Source organism: Erithacus rubecula, assembly GCF_903797595.1.
Source record: "Erithacus rubecula genome assembly, chromosome: 2".
Classification (NCBI taxonomy): domain Eukaryota; kingdom Metazoa; phylum Chordata; class Aves; order Passeriformes; family Muscicapidae; genus Erithacus; species Erithacus rubecula.
The window spans coordinates 66360131-66386006 of record NC_136685.1 but is presented as its reverse complement, the minus strand read 5'-3'; the positions used below and the strand labels follow the sequence as shown (position 1 = coordinate 66386006).

Sequence of the window (25876 nt, the reverse complement as noted above, 5' to 3'; positions counted from 1 at the left end):
AATTTCTCCAGTCAAATATATGGTTTGCAACTTTCTTCATTAGCTAATGTATGCTAAAAACAAACGCATCCTAAATGTTTGCAAACCCACATATGATGTGGCTGTTTTGGGTGTTTTTTCTTGCTTGTTTGTGTAGGGTGTTTTGTGTTTGTTTGTTTGCATTTGTGTGCATTTTTTGTAGAACAGATGTAGGAATTCCACTTCTGGTCTAAAATAAGTGAAGAAAACCTAAAAAGTCCCACTAAATCAGTTTTATTTTATAACTATATATCCCAGTAACTGTTTAGGCATCTCATTACTGAAAGGTTAAGATGGAAAAAGAAGCAGATATTATGCTGAAAAATCTTGTCTGAGATACGGCTGTACCACAAACATTTTGGCTGAATAAAGTCAGATATGTGGTGTGCAGTTCTGCAGTTGGTTTGGTAAGTTTCTAGAGGCTTCTAAACACCTGCCAGTTCGCTGTGATTTATTTTCTGAGTCCTAACATTTTTGGTACAGTTCCTAGTAAAAAGGAAAGTTGCTGTCATTGTATGTTGGGTTTACCTATTTGCGTTTTGTGTTGAAAGTAGTGCCCTTATCCAAGTGCACAGTTGATGGGTTTTGGGGGTTGGTTTTGCCTTTTTCCCCATTTAGCATATGAGTCTTGTGACTCCTTAATAATCTGGGACTATGTGTTCAAGACTGCAGACAGATTACTTGTCTTCACCAAATGCACTAACTGTAATAAAGCATAGCAATAAAGTCCTTGAAAATAAATAAGTGATACATAGTGGAAATCCATATTATTTTGAGGTAGAGGTTCTTATTTGGGTAATTCATGACTGATGCAAGTTGGAGCTGCTGGCTTTTCAGAGCAAGCACAACCCCAGAAGCTTCAGGCTTGCTGCCTTACCCTGGGAAGCTGAACATTGCAAGGTTACACAGTTGTCATGTTCTGCCAAGTCCCCTGGAGCTCAGCATTTTAAATATTTTCTCTGAAGGGTTTAAAATGAAATGTACTTCATTAGTACATGCAGAGTAGTTACAAAGCAGTCATTTGAATTTTAATTAGACTGATATATAGCTGCACATCTGAAAACCTGAAAAAGCATTCATAAATCTGTGTTTCAAGCCAAGAACACATAAAAGAATAAATGGTTTTAAGGCTTTTAGATCAATGTTTTCTAAAACAGCAATTTCAAATTAGCTTTGTACCCCTTCTTAGCACTTCAAATCATGGTATTATTACTTTGTACTCAGTATTTTTAAGAACTGTTAGGCTAAATCTAGTTCAGCAGACTCCTAGCCCAATGGGCTCTCAGAAATTAGGACAAAGAAATGTGGCCTATTAATGAGCGAAACTGTGTTTCTTTAAGGTGTTTAATATTGATAATATCTGAAACAAAATGGAAAAAAAAAGAGTATCAAATATGTTTTTGTTTATTTCTTAATTATTATTGAAACTTAGACCTTTTGGGTTGTGGTTTTCAAGATTTTAGATTTTACCTCCTGGTTACTTCCCCATGAAGAAGGAGGAAGATTATTTGTCCTTTTGTTGCCACTGAGGGAATGCTATCGTAACAGGAAAATTTTCAACATTAAATTAAGAGAGTTAGTTTATAAATATTCTGAATTGGATGAGAAATGTTGGGCAAGTGGAAATAGTTTGTAGTTGTTTGAAACCCAAATTGTTGTTTTTCAAGTTGTTTTAGTAACTTTACTAGTGCTATCTGTTGCATCCTATACAAATACAAGAATAACATTTTCTGTTTTCACAAACAAAAGAGCAGTTGCTTTATTTTGCATTAGCAAAACCAAAGGCCAGATGATAAAAGAAATTATTATGCTCTTAAACATTATACATAAATGCACAAGATCACAGTGCAGGCTGCTTTTACTGAATGTTTAATTATTTTTTAATAATTGCTGAATGTTTGCTGTTTGTTTTAAGATCTGTAGATAATAGAGATGGATGTGCATTTGCGAAAAATACTAATAGATTTTTTTTGAGCTGTAACTTGCCCCAAGTTCTCTTTTTCTTCTCTATATGTGGATATAAAGAATGTATTTAGGAGTGGGAAGTTTATTCCATCTTCTAGATGTTTATACTGTTGTCTTGACATATTTACGAACACACCATCCACAAAAGTGTTGTTTTTTCATGAGCACTGACTTTTTACATGCAATTAAAAAAAAAGGCAGGAAACCCATGTCAGTGGGCTGATTTATTTAACAATACTGCAAACTCTACTTCTATCCCACATCTAAATGTATTTTAATGATAACAGGGAGCTATGAATTTCAGGTTTTCTTGGTGTTTTTCTGAGTATGGACCAGTTATATAACACAGTACAGTGTTTACAGCCAGCAATAGGGCAATAATTGACAGAAATGCAAATCAAAATCAACAGTTGTTCAAATGGCTTTAGATAATGTAGGATGAATTGGTTTTGACAGTTTAAGATGCTTTGAGCAGCCAAGGTATTTATTGACCTTTAAAGGAAGCAGCAGGGACAAGCTGTTTCTAGCACAGGACTTGCATGAGAAGGTTGGACAGAAGTCCTAGAAAGCAAACAAAGGTTATGCTCAGTGCAATATGAAATATGAACTGACTTTCCAACAAAGCATTTGAGTGCCCATTTTTCAATAAATCAGAATGCCCAGTAATACAGAATTTCTCTTTCTAGTGTATGCAATTTGATTGAGTATTAGCAAATAAAAAGGCCCATAGAAATTAAGTAAAATTGCAATAAGGATTTATTTTTAAATAAGAAACATGCCCAGTTTGATTAGCTATTTTATTAAAGCTTAATAAGCTTTGAGTGCCATATTTGATATTTGATTTGATCTGAAGTACACTAACAATAAATTAAGCCTCTTTGGGCTGATACATTGGAAAAATGCATCTAGATTAATGACTATATAAGTCTTTGTTAGCTCAAATTGGCAAAATAATTCCTTTTTGTTTTGCATGTTTCTGGCTAATTTATCACGGAGGTGTTACACATAACTGTCTGCATAATTCTTACTAGAATTTTTTTTTGTCTATAGAAAAGGAGTTAATGAAAAAGGAATTAATGAAAAAGAATTTTGGTTATTTTGAGGAACTTAAAATCATGTGGATTTGTTTTTGGTCTGTTTTTTAGAAAATAAATGAATACCAGACAATTGAAAGGTTATTTTAAATCCTGGCATGGACAGGTACCCAAGTAGGGGAGTGAAACATCTATTCCTGGTTAGTTGAATGTTAAGGTGTTGGCAAATTAAAATTAGAACCATCTAGAAAATGGCATCTGCTTGTGCATAATAGGTGTCTGTAAAGGTCTGTAGTTATTATCTTATTATTTGATGTCAGAATGGGAAATTTTGAAAAGGAAGATCTTGACTATCTGGTAAGGGAAGAAACTCCAGGTTGGTCAATGGTTTAAACACCATAGTCTCCTGTAGGGGTGATGTCTGTGAACTTGCTATACTCTCCTTTTTATATTCCCCCCGAACATGTATTCAAGGGTAGCAGCAAAAAAGTCCACAAGTCGTTAAGGTCCTTGAGACTATCTTTACCATCTCTGAATTTTTAAGCCTCTTGCTTTATTGCCTCTTGCCTAATTCACTTCCAAGGCAGGTGGGAAATGCATTTGGGTATTTCTGTCTAGACACTATTTTGTGGAAGCTTTTTATTCTCTGTGTTACTGAATGATAAGCAAAGAATAATTTAAAGCAGCAGTTTGTTTTATGTTAACAGTTTAGTAGCAATATTTGGGTACTCTCGACCAAGAAAAAACAATATTTGACTATTAAGAACAAATTAATCTTGCAATTATTGTTTCTGATTTTGTATTTAATAGGGGTGTATATTGAAACAAGTGTTTATTTTTCACATTATGCAGTGGATGTTCAAATGTTGTGCCACGCCCAGGCAAGCAGGGTCTTTATATACTTAGACATTGATAGATAAACCACAGTTTCTAAGTATACATGGTAAGCTTTTACTTTTTTTAAACATATACTTATGCCGAAATGTATTATTATACTTTTTATCAGCAGTGGAACCTTGTCAGTGTAAGTCCTTAAATCACTGGAGAGTTTCCTGGCAGGCAGTCCTTGCTTTTAGGATGCTTCAAATCCTTCTGTCCCTGACCCAAATTATCTGCTAGAGTTTTTGTGAACTATAAGAACTTCATTATTAAATATAGGTTTTATTTTTTTTTTTTTTTAACTTAAAAACTTTCAATATATGATTCTGATTGATTTGCTTTACATTACAGAGGTGGACATACATATCTTCTAAGGTAATGTATTTTTTTAAATATAATTTTGAACTGTCTTGCCCAGGAGAGAGCTGATGATGAGAGCTTTTCTTCATTTAAAGGCAAGTCAGGAGTGACTCGGAGCATAAACTCTCTGTGCTCCTTTCAGCAATACATGATTTTCTTAGGTACATGGGTTGGCCACTGATTTCAACAACAGACAGTGGAAAATATAATATTTGAAAAATTACAACAAAATCATTAAAGTGAAAATTTTGTGTCTGTTATGTTTTTTAGGTCATAACTTGAGATAAACAGATTTTACTTTGCTAAGGCATAGTGTTTCATGTTTACTGCAATGTAAATAAGCTGCTCATAAGAGTTGATTTTCTGCAGCATTAATACTTATGTTTATTTGAATGTAATTTTTGTGTGTGAAAATTCTACTGTGAAGATTTCAGATATAGGAGAAATTTAACAGTGAGACAATCTCAGCAAATAATGGCCTATAGGTCATTATGCAAGGGCAAGAACTTCCACTGACACAGGTCAGGCTGTGTCACTTATTACAGGCACAAAACATGTCTGTCTATGCTATCTGTTTGATCTGTAAGGTTACAGGGTTACTACTTAGAGATAAGATTGCTATAATGTGTATGGCTTACATTAAATCTGGTCAGGGATTTTTTTAGGAAGATTTTGCTTTTGGGTATCTGCTGTGTTTTTCAGAGAGGGAACAAAATACTATTTTATAAAGGTTGTCTTTCTGATGCTGCATGAATGAAAAGGTAACTGCTTCCTTCCCAGGTCTAAAGCAACAGTACCCTCCCAACTGATATAATAGATTTTTCCATTACTTTTTGTAGTAGTTATAAATACAATATAATCCCTAAGAATAAAAGGGAACATTAAAGTTTTGAATAATGCAGATAAGATTAGCATAATAAGATAGAATTTTCAGGGTTAATATGAAGATAAGCCATGTTTTGTTAATTTGGATGTATGCCTAGACCCTCTGTAGCACTGTTGATCCTATGAGCTTTTCTTATTTTATTAATCAGCATGAAATTTTCCTAATTACCTTAAAAATTAGCACATTTTCACTGCATTAGGGTGATACACAATTAATGTTCATCTAAGCTTCTGGCTACAGCAGCAAACTGATTGACCAAATTTATCAGTCAGTGCTGCAGTGTAGTTGTATGGCTCCTTACCTAATATATATCCCTTTTATCTGTTGCTAAGAGTTTTACATTTTCAAAAAGAAGATAAAAAGGAAACAGCTCTCAGTAATGTAGATATGTGGGACTTATGTCCTTAGGTTAAAAAGGAGACTAGAGGGAAGAGATGGAGAGTAAGAGGAAAAAGTCTCTTATCCATTTAAAGTTGGAATGTATGCAGCCCTTAATCTATACAGAAAGTAAATACCATACCAGGAATTACAGCTTCCAAGTGATTAAGATACTCTGTTAATAATGGCCTCAAGACCTCTTGACAGATTTCAGGATCAAAGCTATTTCCAAAGAGCAAAAACTGAAAAACTCTAAGATGAAACATTGAAACTATTTTCTTTAGCATAAAGGAAAATGCTGTAATTGAACTCAAGTAAGTACATCTGAAGTAGAATTAGGTTTCTTATGGATTTTTAAAGCAGATTGTGAGAAAGAGAAACTCCAAGAAGCAGGTTCCTTCTATACCTTCAAGTTTGTACAGATTAAGTTTCAGGCACACATGATTTTCTTTGCCAATGAGTTCTGTTACACAGTGACCAGCAGATGATGACCAGCCGATGACATTTCACTATCTGAAAATGAAAGTGGGGGAAGATTTTGTCTTCACTCTGCTGTGCAAACTCATAGAGGATAAAAACTGGTAACTCTCTGTAATCAGACAAAGACTACCATGGAAGAATGTTCGATGTATCAACAGAGAGTTTGCTCAGTGTATTGCGGTTTTTTCCACCACTGTTTTTTTCTAAATCTAATGCTTCACTTCTGGGAGACTTCTGCCCTCAGAGATCTGGAAAAGATGAAGAAACTTTATATATGTGACCAGACAGAGTATTTTTAAGAAAATTAAAACAGTTGTTTAGGTCAGATTAATAAGGACATCGGTATGTGGCATAAACAAACAACACAATTCAAATGAACCACTGAGGACATGGAGCTATCTTGTGTTTTAAGATTTGAAAATAGAGTGATTGCAATGTATTTATGTTTGACCTCAGTTCCAGTACTAGCTGGTTTTCCCTGTGTTTATCTCCTTTTTCTGTGTTTTTTTTTTTAAATTAATTTAATATTATTTCAAAACCCTGTTCTAGATTTATCCTTCTGTCTGTTTCTAAGTTTTATCTCCTGAAACAGTTTTCCCGTTGAAAAAGGACCCTTTTGGGCTTTCAAATGTTAACAAGAAATTTTCCACTATGTGAAAATGACATTTTTCAAGAAGTAGAGCATGTCTGGATTTTTGAAGTTTTTCCTAGAAAAGGTGAAAAGTGTACTTGTGACAAAATGTCACTCTCTTGTCAAACTCCTCTTCCAAAAACATGAGGGCCTTACAAGTTTTAGGTGTAGCAAAACATAAAGTTTTGAATGCTGAGAATTTCTCTGCTTTTGAGGGAAACAACTGCTTGGGATGGAATGTCCTACAAAAGCCTCACACAGAAAGGGATGGTTTCAGACTGAAATAGTCATAGGCAGCTGATACAGAACTTTCTGTAGGGGGTGTCCAGGCAGCCTTCACAGCCTGCTCATGGTAAGCACATGGGAGCTTGGGGCTGCTCCTGGAGGAGTTCCAGGGAGAGCACAGTGCTACTTGACACTCCTCTCTACAGAACTGAAACCATAAGGCTCATAATTGATTCTCTGTCTTTTCTGCTTTGAGATTTGATGAAGATGGTTCATTCTGTTTGGCTGACAGGACTTGTTGCCAGACCCATATATTTCTGTGCTGGCTCCATTGTTTCTACGACAAGCTTGAAAAGAAGCAAAGCTAGACCTTCTATGTAGAGTCCTAGAAATAGAAGTTTTTTCTTGGTAATATTGAGTGTGTTTCATTGCTGTCACCAGACAGGAGCTCATTTAAACAGAAAGGGCTGCCAGAAAGATAGAGAGGTATAAATTTAAATGTAACTTGAAAATAGCTGATGGTTCAGTTTCTTTCCGGCTGCTCCCACAAATAGGACTACAGATGTTTTGATTAAATTCTGTACTAAAATGAATTTTCTGACTCCTCCTACTTGGATTCTCAAAGTTAGGCATCTAGTAAACGTGTTACCATTAAAAAATTATGAACACTCACATCTGATTTTTTGACACCAGGGTGCTTAATTAGGTGATTGTTTAGGTGCTGCTGTGTGAATACTCAGTATATGGTTAAAAACTAAATACCTGCAAGTCCATTTAATTGGGAATTTGGTTAGGAGAAGAAAAAAAATAACTATGAGCTTAGGAAAATAACTAAGAAGCTTGCTAATGTCTAGGAAGAGAGGGAAAGCTGAGGTGAAGCTGCGTATTCTTAGAGACAGAATTCTGTTTGCTGATGCAATTTGCTATCCTTCAGTCTCTTGCTAATATTTATGAGGCAGAAGTTTCAGTTAACATTCACAAGAATACAAGCAACATACAATATGTGGCTTGTTAGCACTGTGTGATTGTCAGAGTAATGACAACAGCACTGACTTTTGCATCTCAGCCTCTTGTTTCATTGGAGTGTGTAAATAGAAATTATCTAGAAAATTAAATTGAGCATAATGAATACATCCAGTACCCATGATTCACCATAGTGGGTTGGAACACAGTTAGGGTTATTTTTAAATATATTTCAAAAGCTCTACTCAAAACACCTTTTTAATAAAGGGTATGATTATCTAATTTGCAAATTTGCCTCCCACAGGGTAAAGTGTAGTTTAATATGCAAATATTACTATTACTATATTACTAGAAAACTAGTGTACACAATAAATGTAGTTTCAAATGACAGAAAAAATAAGGATTTCACTAATTTTCTAAATAATCCAGTAATTACTTCAGTAATGGATATGCATTAAAAATTCCAGATGACCGTTACATTTGTTTTAATTTGTCTGATTTTGCTGATTGGGCTATTACAAGCCATGGTGAAGGAAAAAAATACAAAAAAGTAATAATAATTTACTGTTTACTCCTAGAGGTACTGAATCTCCTTATGAAATTCAGTGTACAATTTCTATTTATGTAATAACTCTTCTAAAAAAATTGAACTACTTGCTGCAATTTTAGGCTGCAATTATGACTGTGTAAATTTTTGAAAAAGAAAAATTAACAAGAGGACAAATCTAAACATGAGCTGGCAGCCAAATCAGTAATGCTTTAATTAATACTGAGATAAATAGGAATTACTATTTACCTTTTAAATCAATGGATATGCTTTATATTCAAACCCATTAAAGTACAATTTGTTTTTGCAAATTTGTCAGAAATGAACTGAAAATAAATTATATTGGATATTGCCATTGCTTATCAGAATTTTCAACTGATCATATGAACTGAAGTGATACAGATTCCCTGGATTGTCCAAGGACTGTCACAAGCCAACCAACCCCCCCTCTTTGGAATATTAATTTATTTTCTGTCTCTTCACGAAAAAAGTTACTGCAGCAAATACAAATATGATGAAAATTGGTGGAAAAGAAGGTTGAAGACTACCAATATGTTTTTTTTATATGTGATGAGACCTCTGTTTTTGAGCTGATCAATTTTTTGGGGTAATAGTTTGTGTCCTGTTATTAAAATAGAAATGTCTTATTACTATTTAACTGTTAGTTAAACCTGGTAGTATTGGTGCTTATTGAAAGTGCATTGGTGGGCTGTGAGCAGAGCTGTAACTGAGCTAAATACTTTGGCAGGTCAGCATCTGTCCTGTGCTTTTCCATGCTTTGATTGTTGTATGTGTTGGGATTGGTGCAGTCATGCCTGTTGGATCTTCAGTAGAGCAGAGCTGGCTGAGGAGCTATCAGAGAGGCAGGTCTAATTCACATGCTCACTGCAGGCATCAGTAGGTGCATCTTTCCTCAGCTCTTAAGGGAAAAACATTCCTCTCCGAGGGCCACCAAGTACCCAGGCGTTCATGCAATGAAGATGAGGTGGGATAATGGGCTCTCCCTTTTGCCTCATGAAGAAAGTCTGGCTCTAACATTTTGCTAGACTGTACACAGTACTTTTTTCACTTAATTAAAGCAAAATGATCTCATGCGTACTTTTTTACTCCCTAGCAGCAGAAAGTGTGCCTTACTCACCTGCAATGAGAATAGCTGAAAAATGTTAATTGGGACTTCATAGCTCAGTTTTAATGGGTAGGAAAGGAAGTGCTCATGACTATCTTGAAATGGGTGAAGGAGAAGTGTCCTAGTTATGTTGGTTTGTTCATTGTTTGAAGGATGCAGGATTTTTGATATTGGAAAGTATAATACCCGTGGAGTAGGTTCAATAGAAAAAACTTTGATACATCCGACCTGAACTGCTGTATTTGGTAGGGATAACAGCAGTATAATAAGCTGATAAGAGTGTGAGGTATTCTGAGTAAACTAACTTCTTTGGGAAAAAAAAAAAAGAATTGACAACTATCTTTTACAATTTGGCCTTGGAAGTTGTCTCTTTACTTTGTACACAGTTTGAGTGAGTGTGCACTTCTACAGCTTTACAGGAAAAGCATTCATGGTGTAAAAAACTGAAAGAGTCAATAAAAGTATTGCTAAACTAAAATATGCAACTTACATGAGAAGAAAATACAGAAGGAATACAAAAGAATTTCTGGAGCCAAGTAAAGGTGTGTAGGAGTTGAATGTTCTATTAAGAGAAGAAAAGATCCCCACATAAAATCTAATTTTACATTGCTACTTTGTAACTTAGTCATTGCTATTACAAACCTCTTTCAATTTTAAATGAATTTTTATGATAGTCTGGAAAATTAACATTTCAGTAGTTTAGTGGTAGTTTTTTTCAAGCATGACATGTTAAATAATAAATTTTGGAAGACTAGTTTTATCCCAGTTGGAGCAGCCTATGGTGAAGTGTGCTGCCTTGAGGCATGTGAAGCTGCTGGCTTGACCTTGATATTTGGTGTCCAGTATTTCTGCTATGGAAATTCATCTGGACCTTTATGATAAGGATGAGGTCTGGCTAACTACCAGTAGCCTAAAGACTGTATTTGGATTTTCCTCACAATCTGAGCATAATGTATGGGACACTGTTCCATGTGCTAATATCCAAGCAGATCTATTAGTCCATTGCTTAGGAACCTTTCCATTCCTGATTTCATTCTCTAATTTTCTTTGTACAACTAGTATTGCTGCTCCTATTCCTTTCAAGGAGCATATCCAAAAAGAGTATGCCTTTATTCCCCTGTAATCACCATTAGATTTTTAAAGAGAATGGCAAGATCTCTCTCCTCCTCTCTGCAGACACACAGGGGGAGTGCACTACCCCTAACATTCATGGCGATCCTCTGCTGTACTTGATGAAATTCGTTGGTTTCTTCTTTTATTGAGAGTTTATTTCTTTTTTAGAGGGGACTGCATACCCCAGGTATCAGCTTGCACATGCTGAGCAGAGCACTGCTGGATTTCATAGCCTCAGAGACGTATTAGATCTTTCACATCCATGGATGGAGAGGCATACTGAGCCACTGGAAAGTGCTACTCAGCAAATGTGTTACTAATGTCATCTCATGGTTCTCTTTTACTAGAATGTTCCACCTGATTTGTCCATCTGCACCTTTGTGCTGGAGCAGTCTCTGTCAGTACGAGCCCTCCAGGAAATGCTGGCTAACACAGAAGAAAAGGCTGAAGGGGTAAGTTCTTGAATATTTATCTTTCTTCATCTTGCAAAATAGTACTTTTTTCCTATGGTACCACAGGTTTCATGACTGTCACATGCTTGTAGCATGATTGTGTTGAATTTTCCTCCTTTGCTACAGGAATGATCTGATTTTTTTGAAATTATAAGCACTTGCAGTGTTCACTGAAGTTTGCCAGAGTTGTAAACTCTATGCTATGTGTGTAAATTCAATATCCTATGAGTCAGTATAGAGTTACAAGGATGTTTTAGTTCGAGAATCTCACAACATGTCATATAAAACTTGATCACTCCTTCTGAACAATTAAGCTTTCTGAGCATTCCTGACTATATTGGGTGAGACTGTCAAAAGGTCTTAACATGCCTTGGATGTATGCTGGTTTTGTCTGTTGTGCGTGCCCCGAGCTTAAATATGCTCTATAGATCTTTAAGCTGAAGATAAAATATTATTGAGCCTTGGTGAACAAGAAATATCTGTCTGGAAGATGAAGAATATAGAAATTACTTAAATCCTATAAGAATTATTATTATTCCTAATAGAAATTAATAATTTTTTTTTGTCTAGCAAATAGTTATTTACAAGTAAATCATAGTAGTGTAATTAATGTTCCCTGCGGTGTGATTAATTTGATTTCTTATGCTGTAATTGAATGTTCCATATGCACCTTATAGCATTCATTTGAATGCTATGCTCTAGCTCAAATCCTGCAAATTTTTGAGGAAGAGTGACTGTAGGCATAGGAGTCATACAGGCAAAAGAGATGTAGGTGTTAACAATAAGCCCATCACTCAAAGCTGGCAGAAGATGAGCATGCCTCTGATATTTATGGGGATGCCTCAGGAAACCAAACTAATATAGAGCAGTCAGTCCCATGAGATGCCAAGCACTTATGCTGAAATGGTATTTGGGAAATGATGTCTGGGAGCAGTCCCATGGATGATACAGTGAGAATTTGTTCCTAGAGAATGAAAACCATATCTGAGAGAAGAGGTGGTACCAGAGTAAGCAGATACGTACTTCTAAACCCCTCTTTCCTTACTTTGTGAATACTGAACCAAGAGCAAGCAAATTCACAGGGAGAAGTAAAATCAAAAGAATAGGCACATACAGGTATAATGTCAAAAATCAGTCCAAACCCTAGCATCTACCATGGTAGCTCTGTATGGCCACGTGTGTGAAGCAGAGCGACAGTCTTCTTTCTGTTTATTCCAACAGATGTGAGCAGGAGCATGAACTAAAGAAAGTGTAGGGGAACACGTGATAAAGCAATGCTGTAGGGCAGAATATAGTGAATGCAAAAGCATTCAATTTTTTAATATGAAATGCTGAAACTTCTCCTTAAATCCTAACATCAACTGCAGATTTTGTTGCACTGTCTTTAGCAGAATGGTGGAGCCATGTGTTAAGGGAATATTTGCTTTTAATATAGAGATCTCATCCAGAGAACATTGGAGAATGAACGAACCTCTCTGCAAAATGATTAGAAAATGTGAGCTTGGGTATTCTGCTGGGAACAGGACAGACTTGAAAGCTTTGTAGGGGTCTTAGGTGGAATGTTTGCTAGTTCTGGACTATTTCTGCACTACATGTGAGTAGAAAAAGATTTTGTAGGACACACTGACCGATGAGACATACTATGTTTGGAGGTAATCTGGTATTTTCTGGAAACAACTTCAGATGTTTTCTGTGCATAACCATGAAGGTCAGAGCTCTGGACAGTTACATCCATGCCTAAATAACAGTGATGGCAGCTGCACTGGTCTAGAATGGTGTGTACTCAAAGGTCTTATGAGATGTGCATAGGAAAGATAAAGCAATAGGAATCTGCTTGTTTTTCTCTTGCATATTAATATATTGATATTAGAAGAGAACAGTCTTGAAAATAATGGTTTGTAGATGAACACAGGGTCATGTTGCCAATGTCAATATTTTCCTTTCTAGTAAGTCTCTGAAAGTCAAGAGTGGTAATGATACTAAAATATACTTGCTGATAAATTAATGGGACTGACATTCAATATCTGTATGTAGTTTCTATTAAAAATATGCAAATTTTGCATTTTCATTTATATTTGTATATCATAGGGCAGGTACTTATATAGACAGCTTCATATTTTTTTAAGCAACTGTTGAAAGAAGTTTTAAGATAGGAGGTAATTTTTCTTTTCTTAAATTAACTTTCTGGAGAAGCATCAATTATTTTATTAAAATAACAGTGTTTCATTTAGGAGAAGAAAGTATATCAATTTTTTGAGAAATTGTTGATATAAATTGGTTTCAGCATGACCTCAGTTTTCTAGTGGAAAGAATCCTGTAAAGGGAGGTCTTTTCAGTCTTCAGTTACTTTTCATTACATTAGAAATTATTAAGATGCTGTGCTTATAAGAGGTCTCCTTGTGCTGCTTTGCCTTTTGTGTTGTGTAATCTCTTGAAAGCTATGTTTATATAATAGGTATTCTTGTTATATAACAGGTAAGTTAGCAGTAATGTAATGGTTGAGTCGTATGAACAAAATCTCACGCTGTCTTGAGTCAGAACAATAAGCAATTTTCTTGTGCCTAAGAAAGAAAAACTGTGTGCACTTACTGGATTTAATGCTATTTCTCAATTAACATGCTTTAAGTGTGCAAAGACTACCTCTGCAATAAATACAAGCATTTTCAGTGCAAGAATCCCCAAATGGGAGTTTCCATACTTGCTGAGATCAGTGATCCTTCTATCTGAATATACCTACTTGACCCTCCTGAACCAGATAAATGCTAGTATGAAAGGCAACAGTGGAAAATGAGTGAAATTTCCTAAGAAAAGAATGTATGTAGTGCTATGTTTCTTCCAGGCACTTACAAGTTAATTTGTTCCCTGAGGTTTCACCATTTCCCTGCAAAATATTAGGCTTAACTCTGACAATTTGTTAAAACACTGACATTCATAGCTTGACTGAATGGTTTTGGTTTCAAAAAATAAAACCTCAACCTTGTTTATTTGTTTAGGTAGCATTATTTGCACTTCTTATTTTAAACAGGTAATTTTTTTATTTTGCTGGGGCCTGGGGCGCTATATGCACGTACCACTTTCATCAGTTCATCAGCAGAAAAGAAACAAAAGCCAAAAACTAACAAACCAGAAATAGAGAAGGAAAAAGGGAGAAATCCTGTGGAGAGAGAATAGTAAATAATTATATAATGAGGAGTGTCATGTTGTAGTCTGGGCTGTGGTGTGTTAGGCAAGCAAAATTACAGGTGCACTGTCCTACACATTGTTTTGGTTTGGTTTTTAAATGTCATTTTTTTATTACTAGAAAAGCAGATGTAAGATGAAAATGGAAGTCCTTATATTTCTATAAAGCATTTAAGACCATAAAAGTAATTCAGGCCATCTATTCTTAGCCTGGTTGTTATTTCCAGTGAACCTTCTCTGGACCCAAGTGCCTAGTATTTCACTAAAGCTCATTAGCTGGAATGATCCTGAGAAGGTGAATCCGTAGCTTCTGGAGTAATTTAGGAATGGTCATTGCAACTGGTTGGAACTGTGTTTGCTTCTGATTATTTTTCTTTTGATTGTCTTTTTGGGTAGTTTGATGGTTTTGATTTTTTTTAAAATTTTTTTTTATTTTAATTTTTAAAAATCACATATTTCTGTACTAGATTCAAGATCTCTATCATCTAGAACTTTCTTCTTGAGAAAGTGATTATAGTATTTAATCAAATCAGTTCCTGGAAATTTTCCCTCATTTTCTTAGGAAATGAAGCCTGGCCATCTGTCTATTTGTGCTCTTGAAATCAGTAACTTCTGCAATTTCTGGATAACATGAACATTATTAGAAACAGGGTTAGGTAGTTCTTCCACATACAATGGATGTTGGGTAGGAAACAGGGATCTATCCTTATATATCCTATAAGAGGAAAGGAAGGCAAAGTTTTCTGTTTTACATTACCATCAACCACTCTTGTGCTATTGCACCTTCTGCACAGCTTTTTAACTGAGAAAAGTGTCACAAGGACATGGGAAGGAAGTTACCAGGTTTCAGGTGTGAGAGAGGAACTTATAATTTTGTGTCTTCTTTCAGTTTTGAGATATAAATGACTTTTTCATAAAAGCTAAACAACACACCTGCACATTGTATACTATTACCAGTCTCACCTTTTATGACAAGGAAACTTATTTCCCTTTGTCCTTCTGTATACCCAGTAGAAAAGGGTATCCAGAAGTAAAGGTATGCAGACATATTTGACATGGAATAATGTCAGGTATTTTCATAGCCTCAGTTGGTTCAAAAATTATTTAGATTTTGTCTGAAAGGTTTTTCTTTTCAAATAATCCTCAAGCAAGCATGCTGTATGAAATCTAGGTATTAAGATAAATATTTGCCAAGAGGGTGTGCAAATTAAAATTAACCTTCATAAAGCCCATTGCTACTATTATTTTAACTACATTCCAGAGGGTTTTTCATATGACTCAATATTAATTTTTTTTTTTTTAATGGGAGGATCTGAGTATTCCAAACACCACTACTCCCTGTATTTATATAAAAATGGGCTAGTTTGAACTTTTGTTCTATTCTAATGCTACTATTACTTCAAAGAGATAAAGACCAGTTTTGGGCACAGTGACTAGGTACAGGAAATTAAATTAGTTTGGCATTTAGAGGACATTTTCCTGTAAGTGGACAAGCACAAAATCATCTATCATCTATGTTGGCTGGAACAAAAAATAAATGCTTGTTATTCCCTGAGTTACACTTGCTTTGCCTGTGTGTTCTGAAATATATCCAACAGTCCCATAATATAAATAATGTACTATTTTTCCACCTTTTTGTCTTTTATAGTCCTTCATGATAATTGTAATAAGTGAGACCACTGAAATTTGAATATTCTGGATTATATTTTACATGCCATACCTGATGAATAGACTATATACATATGTGTGTATTTATATACAATGCATATAAATACAGGTGTATGTGACTTGCTTTCACATGCCAGTGTGGTGTACATCTGTGTGTGGACAGGAGACCTTGTATCCCAAACAGAGAATTGGTTTTTTTCACTGCTCCATCCCATTGGAGTGATTGAGACCTCTATTAATAAATTGTCTTTTACAGCAGCTTTAATTAGTTTTTGTCAGAAGTGGTAAAACATTCTCTTCACTCTGGTCTGCCAGAAGACTGGTGAGTGCCAAACCATTCCAATTGTACTGTTGTATCATACATTCATAGGAAAATCTTGTATCATTGGGAGGGTAAGAGAAGTAAGAGAAATCTATTCTGTTCAGTTTACTGAGCTGCTGTTTGTTGATCTGTGCTTTGTTCTGCCAACACAAGGTGTCTGCATGGGCTTTTTGTTCAGGTGTATAAAGGAGTATGAGACTCCTGTAGGGTTTTTGTCTGTTGGTTTTTGTTTTTCCCAGTTTTATCAGCAAAGTGTTTGGAGCATTCAATTCCTTTGCTAATGGTTAGGCTTCATGCTACATGAGCTGCTCACTACTAAAATCATCTGCTCTTGGAGTGTAATGTGTTTCCTTTGGAATTGTGTTTTAATGACTCCAGCAGGACAGATGCACCAAACTTACTTATCCTCAATGGAACCCAATGGATTTCTCTCAGCTGCTTTTGTGTCCTTTCGCTTCAAGTGCCAGCTTTTTGATTGCTTACTAGAAAGAATGTATTAGCGGAATAAGTAAGGATTTCTTTGCATGTCACCTGTAGCAAGAAGGTGACTGTATAAGTAGTTACAATTTCTGTTCTGAATGAAATAATAGACTAGAAACTAGAATGCATCAGGAGAGTGTAGGACTCTCTACAATTTATATTGAAATTATTTTAAGTGCTTATGCATAAAATCATGCTGTATTTTTTTTTTCTTTCTGAGAAAGCTTGAAGTGTTTTTTGCTATTTGTCTTTCTAGACTTCATTATACAGGGGGAAAACTTGGCTCTCAGTTGCCTTGGTAGGCTTGAAATTTGTTTTGATCTAAGTTGCTGTATTATCTACTGAAGACTTCAGTGTGCAGTTTGCTGCATTTTCCCCAATATTTATTTGCCCAGCAACTGTGCTAATCTAACACTGTATGCCATGAAAATCTGCTGTGCTGGATACCCTACCCTGTCCTCCTGGTTGGTAATGAAGATGTGAAACTGTCTGTGCCACTATCAACTCTTGAGGGCTGGTCTTCCAGAGAGCTAGAGGCTCAGAGCTGGAAGCAGACTTCTTTCTGTTTGATGCTTTGTGAAGAAGAACATTGATCATGGAAGGAAAAATCTGATTGTGGAATGATGTTTTTGGACTACTCAGGCACTGTTGCAGTTGAACATAGGGAGAACTGTAGCCAATTCAGTTCTGCTGTTGAAGTGGAATGGGAAAGTGAGGATTAAAACAAGAATTGGTTCAGATTCCATGTAGTCCTAGGTAACAAACTGAGAATAGTTGAAAAAAAATTGCTGACTGAATATAAGAAATATAAAAGTCACTGAAACTGGCACTCTTACGTACTGAGCTGCCACGAGGACAGTTGAGAAGTACTGGCAGAGAGATTAGAATGAGGAAATGAAAATGTGGCATTTTAACTTGGATTGAAAATAAAAGGGATTGGTTGTTTTTATGTCTTTTACCTCTCAATTCTCTAAGTATTATCCCTGTGCAATTTATAAGCTATAGCTTGTCAAAATCAAGTATGGCAGCATACTGATGCTTTTCAGTAAAGGTTCCCTGTTAGGTCCTGAAAGTGCTTGGTTTTTTAAAAATTAAATTTAAGCACAACAAAATTGAAAATTATACAGTTAAATTCATCTTCTGAACTAAATCCCCCCCCCCCCCTTTTTTTTTTTTACTCAGCAGTTGGAATTGATATACTAAAGGCTGTTTATCCAAAATGATGAAAAGATAAACCCCACCAAATCCTCACATTCAGATGCTGTTTTAGAATGTTGAAGAGTCTCAGTTTTACTGCTCGATCCTGTGTAAAAATGAGATAGTCTCCTAAACCACTAATTTTCTTAATGCTAGCAGATGTCATGACAAAGCTAGTAACACACTGAGTTTTTAGACCAGGCCAGTGTAGATAAGCAGTTGGAATCAATAAGCTAAGCAGTGATTGCTACTTGCATTTTTTTCTGATTTTCTTTGTCTTCATATCTCAGGACTGATTTATGCACATGTTGAAGCCTGTAGCTGATGAAAGCTACACGTAAAATAATGTTAGAAATTGGGTCCTAGGCATCTCAGACTGACCTCTCTGCCTTTTGTATTACATTGATTTTAGAGCATTCTTTAAATGTATTAATAAGTCATCTGGGGTATTGTGAAAATTGAAATAATATTTGTGAGGTTAGCTTTACAGTAGTGAATAGCATAAAACAGATAGTATACAATAGTTTTGTCCTTAGAAGAGTTTTAAAATAAATATTTAGTACAGTAGTTGCACAAGAAGCTGCAATGAAACAAAAGTGGAAATGACCACCCTCTCATCTATATGTTGCATGAGGCAGATTTTATGTTGAAAAGGTTATGGACATGAAAGGATGCATCATAAAACAGTGACATTTTTCTGCTTGCCTTTAATTTATTAACTTTTTTGGTAAAAGCATATTTTTTTGAAAACACAAAAACCTTATACTTTAGCTTAGTCAAAAGTGTTTTGATTATATATGATTCTTGTCTGCTACGATTCTACTACTGCTGATTGTGCAAAGTACAGTTTTACATTAATCTCTCAGCTGAGACAAGGCCTGGATAAAGGGATACTCAAACATTGTATTCTCTTCTTTTCCTTTGCACGCAGCTGTACAATGAATTATTTGTAAAGCCCAAGACCTTAAATGAAATAGAGCATAACTTTTACTTTTATACCAGTTATACTGAGATTGGAAGTAATATTTATTCAAAGTTTTTAAACAGATTGCATATACTCAATAAGCATCTCATAATATATATAAAAATCCTCCATATCTCCATTTGTCTTGTAATGGTTTTGTATAGGGATAGCTTCCTGAAATATTTGGCTAGGTTGGTTCAAAACTTAAAAAAGGAAGGACCCTTTTTCCAACTCAGTGACTTATGACAGGAAATGTAAAGAATATTTTGGTGAGTGGTGAAAAATGTTATCAGTGTTGGAAATGCATAGCAGTGCTACAGAGGCTGGTGGTGTGGAAAATGTTAATTGTGTCTGCAGTACTATGTAGCAAGGAAATAGTCTCCTATCAGGCAGCCCCATAGGATCACAGCAGCTGGAGCTGGAGGATTACACATGGGATTCTCCCTCTTGAAATGTGCTCAGTGTGCTCAATCTCCAGGAGTTACCAATACCTTCTGTAGTAATCAAAGAAAACAACAAACCACCCTAATCCTCAAATTCAGTCAAGATTTTTGTAATGTGAATTTGTTCCGAACTCTACTTATCCTGCAGAGTTCAGCACCTTGGGGTGCTTTTGATTCTAATGGTGTACTATATGCATCATAGACTTCCATATTGTTTAAATTTAGATGGGAATGGTCCTCCCCACAGGGGTAACACTTGAACAACACCAACAAGGGTAGCATTAAAAGAGATAAACTGGTGTGTGACTGGGCAGGACTGAACAGACTGGATTCCTGCCTCCAACAGGAAATGGGAAGGAATTGAGTTTGGGGAGGGTGTGGATTCATCTCTGTGTTGCTTCTGTGGTGTGTCTGCGAGATTTGCTGAGAAATGTGCACCATTTCTTGGTGGCTGTCAATGTACTTTGTTGTTGGGCAGGTCTGGATAGGGATGCTACACATGAGGATTCATCTCCATGTATTCCTATTCCCAGGGCAATAGGAATTTTGAATCCATGATAGCTACATCACTGAGCAAATCTATGATATCTTAGGAAAACTTTGGTTTAGTCAGAGCCAGTGTTATTTCACCTCTCTCTGTAATAAGCATTCCTCTGTGGAGAAATTATTTATTTTGGTGTCCAGCTATTCCTTAGTGACTGTGGTAGTGTTGATTTACCAAGGTTTCTGGTTTTGTAATGTTTTGCTGGAGAGTCATCAAATTGTTTTTCAATTATTATGATGAAACAAGAGCCTTCCAAGCAGATGAGTGCACCAGTCTTGTATTTAAGTACTACTGTAGTGTGAGAGCTACACTATTTCAGGTCTAAAGTTAACATACCTAGGTTTTGTTTCTCTCTTATCATAGATAATTACTTGTCAGGTTGGTAAGAACTCTTGAGTTGGAGGTGGAGGGAAGGAAAGTGAAAGTAATGGAGGAATTTAAGACCAGTGGTGTTAGGTAAACAGAGAGGATGAGAACAGGGAGCAGCTCTGTAGGCAGAGGTGAGATTCTGTCCCTGGCCTCCAGGTGCCTTATTTGTAGCTGGGTCTGGGACTTGAGCACAGCAGAGAAACCCTGAGTGAGCAGTGAGCCCTTGCTCTTCACAGGGACACTGACTTGCCTTTTTGGGTGGTAGGATCACCTATAGACCGTGAGCTTGCCTCAGTGTGTGTCAGGATCACTCAGCTTTTCCTAAACCTGGACTTCAGTTTTTTAGTGTTGGAGTGGCCACTTTTGTGATCAGGATGTTGTTCCTCAAGGTTCAGTCAGGGACTGCCGGCTCTGGGACAGGGAAGGGAGCTGCCCCTGCCTGCAGCATCCTGTGCAGCCAACCTGCTGAGCTGCCTCTGGCCTCTGTGCTGGGGAGTGGGTCCCACACCAGCAGGACCCATTTTGGAGTGTTTGCAGGATCTCAGCAGCAGTGAAGCCTCCTGCTGTGTTCGTGCAAGCAGTCTGGATTGACTGCTTCCTCTTCAGAAGCATGCCTGATAAATATACATGTACTATCAACATGGTAAGTGAGAACCCCCACATGTAGTTAGGTTTTTGATCTTGATGCTTAAATTGCTTTTTGACAAACATGATAGTTGCTGAGCTCTGAAGATTGTCCTCCCTTTCCCCTGCAGTCTCCTCTTTCTGCCTAGGCTACAGTCTTTTCAGCATTTGCTAGTTCGACATTTAGTTGCCCTTTAGTCTTTTAAATAATAGTCATTCTCTCTGTGCATAAATAGATAAGACATTGATTTCCTTTTTTATGTGATGGGGGTGAAGGCTCAAGTCTTATTTTTCTATATGGAAATAATGTACTTCTAAGTAAACAGAGCAAAGAAAAGGCACCTGACAAGAACAAAGGGTATTCAAGCTTCTCCTAGTAAACCTGTGTTCTAATTATGTTGGCTGCTGTCATCTGCTTCAGTTTGGGGAGTCTTGTATTGTTGTATATGATTTTCTGTAGTTAATGCTTGTTTCTGCAGATACTGCTGATGAAGTGGAATGTGCTTGTAATGATGGTGGTACATGCAGCTTCCACTCCTGAAGCAGCCTTTGATAGCTGACAGTCTGTTGACAAATATGCAGAACACTCACTTTTTTGGAAAGATGTTTCTATTTAAAAAAATATTGGGATGAGTCACAAGGTAACGATACACAAATAGCAGAAGGAAAATGACAAATTTTGAAATCCTGTTTTTTCTTAGTGGTGATTATTTAATGTAGTAAATTGACATAGTCTAGTGTATATGTAGGTCATTTGGCAACAAACTATTTTAGTTATCTGGCTATTCATGCATTTTGGTCTTCCTGTAAAATTCCATTTCCAGGTGGTGTTTGTTTGTTAGAATATAAATGATTTACTGGGTATAGATTGGCTTCTTAAAAGAACTTGTGCATTTGCCCAAATTTTAATAATGTCAGTAACTGATTAAATCCTTTTTCTGTTCCAAGAAATTTCAGGTGGGGTTTCTTATTCTCTCTCCTCAGCCATATGTCACTTATTTTTAGGTACACTACTTAGGGAAATACAGAACCTTTGTCCTAAAGAAACGACTTGTTGGTGAATTTGGAGATCTTCAGAGAAACTTATTAGGCATCTAGCAATTGCTTCTGCACAGAAGACCACAGTTCTCTTTCTATATGTTTTCTTGGTATTATTGCAACCAATATGGGATTTCAGTGCTTCTTGTGACTCTGAATATTCCAAGATGCTGCAAAGTATAAAATCATTTTTTTTTTCTAGGGAACTGAGACCTTTGCATGAAAAAATACAGACTGAGTTTTGAGACTACTTAGTCTTTTTGTAGCTCAGATGTCTGACCCTACCCAGTTTGTTGAGTCCTTTCTCAACTCATGGATGCTGTGGCATGGGCTGAGGGAAGAAATAGCATGTGCAACAAGCTTTCTACTAAGACTTCTTCTGAAATTCCAGTAATTTTTCCAACTTTTCCCACTGAAATTCTAATAAATTTCATCAATTTTATTGGTTTGATGTTAAAAAATAAAAATAATTCCTTAACACAAGGATGTAAAAGCTTAAGCAAAAGACTGTTGAAATAAACTTATTTGTGGATCTTCATGGTTAAATTTGATCATTTCTGCTTGATATCTCATAGTTTATCAGTGAAGTACAAAAATATCTTGTTAAATGCTAAAAAAAATTTCTCTCATCTTATTTTCCTCTTTGTTTTTTCTCCTTGGCATCTTATTCACAATGTATTTTACCATAGACCACTTGTTGAAAACTTCTGTGGATAGGATAGGATCGTGTTTAGGGGCTTTCCATGTAAGTTGACATGGAAATCTCTTGGGGATTTGAAGGCTACAAACATAGCTGTTGGTTTAAATACAGTAGAGAAAGAAAGCATTTTCTGAAATATTTCTTACATGCTTATTCTACTTGTATTTAAAGCAGTTAGGGAATTTTGGTTCATACCCATTTCCTTTTTATAATCTAACTGCATTTCATAAAGGGAAATTTCCTTTATTTTGCTTCCTAATTCTGGGAGGATTTTTCATTTCCATCAGCTTCTTGTTTTTATTTTGACTTATAGGATCACTTCAAATTGAGAGCAAGACTGGACTAATCAAGAAGTCAGATTCAGAGAGCCAAATATGGGGGGATTGTACTGTAGTTGAAATTTGGAAAGAGCTTCTTGAAAAGGGAATTGTGAAAGTGATTATTAAAGGGAATGATGCAAACACGTAACATTCACTGATGTCTAAGTGAAGACTTCAGTCTTCAGTGAGGAGCTGCTTAGCTAAAAGTTTAATTTGTTCTGCAGTTTGGCATAACCAAATAGATGATTGTTGAGTTTATTATCTTTCTAACATAAACCTGACACTGATTTTTGCACTGATTTTAGAGTACAACAATTAAAAACAGGTATCTGTTTCTTTAGCATCAATATAATTTTTTTCTTTTTTTGGTTTGTTAATTTCTTTTTATAGCTTTTATTTTCTTTATTTATGCTGTTGATTTTGGATCTACTGCATATTTTTCTCATCATGTGAGACTGTTTCTATACATTGTTGTCTCATTCCTGTTACTAACAGAAGCTTAACTTTGGAGCAGACCTGATTGGTGGGTGTGCTGCTTGCTTACTGACTCTAATATCCATCTTTTCTTTCCTTCCTTAGTAACATTACTCCTAGAATATCTGTATTTTCCTCCAAATATCACAGTCATTGCCTTGCCTTCCCCCCCCCCCCCCAACTGAATTACATTAGAGAAGCACTTAAATGGATACAGAAATAACTCATGGACAACATGAGAAAATAGCCATCAAACAAATATCATTTATTTAAAAGTCTCAGTGATATTGGGGTAAAGCATTGTAATTAAGGCTAGGAATTTTTCAGACTGGTGCACTCATAAATCTATGTCAGACCTTATTAGGAGAATGAAAGCATTTGGTTGCACACTTTGTGTGTGAATCCAAGGCTGAAGTTTTTCTGTAATATGAGAAAATTTAATTTCACAACCCCTACTCCAATAGTTGACAACTTCATTTTTCAGGAAAATGCTGTCTGCAAGATACCATCAGTTAGGCAACATTCTAGCTAAATTGCATCATGAGCTTATTTAACTCCCATCTAATCATCCAGTCATGGCTGATTAATCACTCCTCCTGATGCCTTGTTTTATTAAAATCTGTTTTCTGTGCCACTGACCAGCAAACTGCTGTCTAATTTCATGTGTGGGATAGTCTTTGCTGTGGGTTAAAGTGGAGCCGTTATTCTCTGATCTGAAGGGCTGTGTGAAGGAGTCATCACATGCAAGTGTCTTGCATGTATAATTATTCTCCTGTGTTTAAGGGATAGAGAAAAAAGCTTTTTTTTTTTTCAGAGCTGAAAAGCTTTCCTGTTCTTCTAAGACAGAATGGAGCCATTTTGGGATAGGAATGCAACTATAACTGGTGGATTTTTGAATATTCAAATCACCTGTCTCCAACTGTGGAACTCTGAATTCATTAATTACTTTGTATTAGTAAGCAGCAAGATAACACAGGGAGCTGGCAGCTTTGTCATTTTCTCTGCATGGGAGGAGGGCAAAAGTAATTTCATCTCTCATGCCAGCGGAAAGAGGTAACACCTCCCATTTCTTTTAATAAGTGCTCTGTATGTTAATGAATAAGCCAAGTTACCAAGGCATTTCCTTAAAAAATAGTATGAAGATTGGCAGTTAAATGCACTCTTGACAATTTAAGCTCTCTGATTCACACTACAGTAGCCTAGTTAATAACCTATTTGAAAGCTAACAGCAGCTGTGAATATGACAGACTGAAAATGTTTTCAGGTTTGCCAGAACCCCCACATGAAGGAAGGAAGGGTCAGAAATGAACCAGAGGTTTCTTGATATAGCAAACCAGAGCTGTTTTAGTTTCCTAGTACTGACCAGAAAGTTTTCTTAATCAAACTTTCAAGCAAAAAGGCCAAGTTACAGCTTCTTATTTCTATACTTTGATTTTTTTCGTTAGTCTAAGGGTTGTCTACAGGAACCAGTCATAACTCACTGAAATAACAAAATGCAGTAATTTTCTTAAGAAGTTTTTTGGATAAGTCTGTATCAGATGGTGGCGTGTTATAAAGAGGGACAGAGGTGCTGTTTATTTTTACTTAGGTTAATTTGTACTTACTGCAAGGTCTGCCATCCCAAACTTTTGAGTTTACATAACCTAAGTGCTTTTTACTGCAAAGAAAGAAAGTGACAGAAGAGGAAGGAGAGGAAGAGGATATTGGTGTTTAATGCAGTGTGGGTTTTTATGACATGTAGATGTCACAAAACATACGTATTTGCTACCAGTGGACATCTTTATGAAAAAATGAAATAGTTTAGAGTCTTACTCTACTTAAAATACTGACTGCTCCCAGCTATTCTAGAGATGCCATACTGCAAACAGGGACAAGAAGTAACACAGTGTGAAAGAAAGCATGGAGTTTTTACAGAGAAAGACATAATGTCATTTTCTCCTCAGTGAACCTTACTTAGCATCAGAAGTGATTGTTAGCAGGCCATTTCAAATAAGGCACAAAAAAAATACGACTTGGCTTTGATCAACTGTGCTTTGATCAACTGCAAGAACTGGAAAAGATCAAGAACGGCAGGTACAGTGATTTTGTACTCTGCTTATCCTCAGGGTCAAGCAAGGATAGGAATAAAATCATTATCATTTCAAATCACAGAATTGTGACATGCAAATGCTTCTGGCCTGGCATATGGGCTCTTTAGTGGGTGCAGTATGTTTGGGATGAGGATGTACGGCATGAAAGAAAATGTTTTTATTATCCTAGACAAGTTTCCTATTTTGGAGGTAGAGAGCAGCAAGGCTTTTTCTGGCCTCACCATGACCCTTGGAGTGCTAATGTGCTCACAGTTTTCTTTCTAGGGTGATTGTCAGTAAAAAATTGTGTTGGGGAAGAGAACTTTATTTTGTGTCTACCCAGTAATATTTTCTGATCTAAGTTGCATTCAGGGAAGGAGTTAAACTAAACAGACATGAAAGCACAGCTCTTGAAGTGTCTTGAAGA

At 36.0% G+C, this 25876-nt stretch overlaps 1 protein-coding gene across 4 annotated transcripts in view; it reads left to right on the top strand.

Annotated features, from left to right (window-relative positions):
- RYR2 (ryanodine receptor 2) overlaps positions 1-25876 on the top strand; it is a 369436-nt gene that overhangs the window by 98815 nt on the left and 244745 nt on the right. For all 4 annotated transcript variants that reach the window (XM_079298135.1, XM_079298134.1, XM_079298133.1 and 1 more), the window contains exon 3: positions 10953-11057. In XM_079298135.1, the coding sequence (XP_079154261.1) occupies positions 10953-11057 (105 nt within the window). The remainder of the gene's footprint in view (positions 1-10952; positions 11058-25876) is intronic.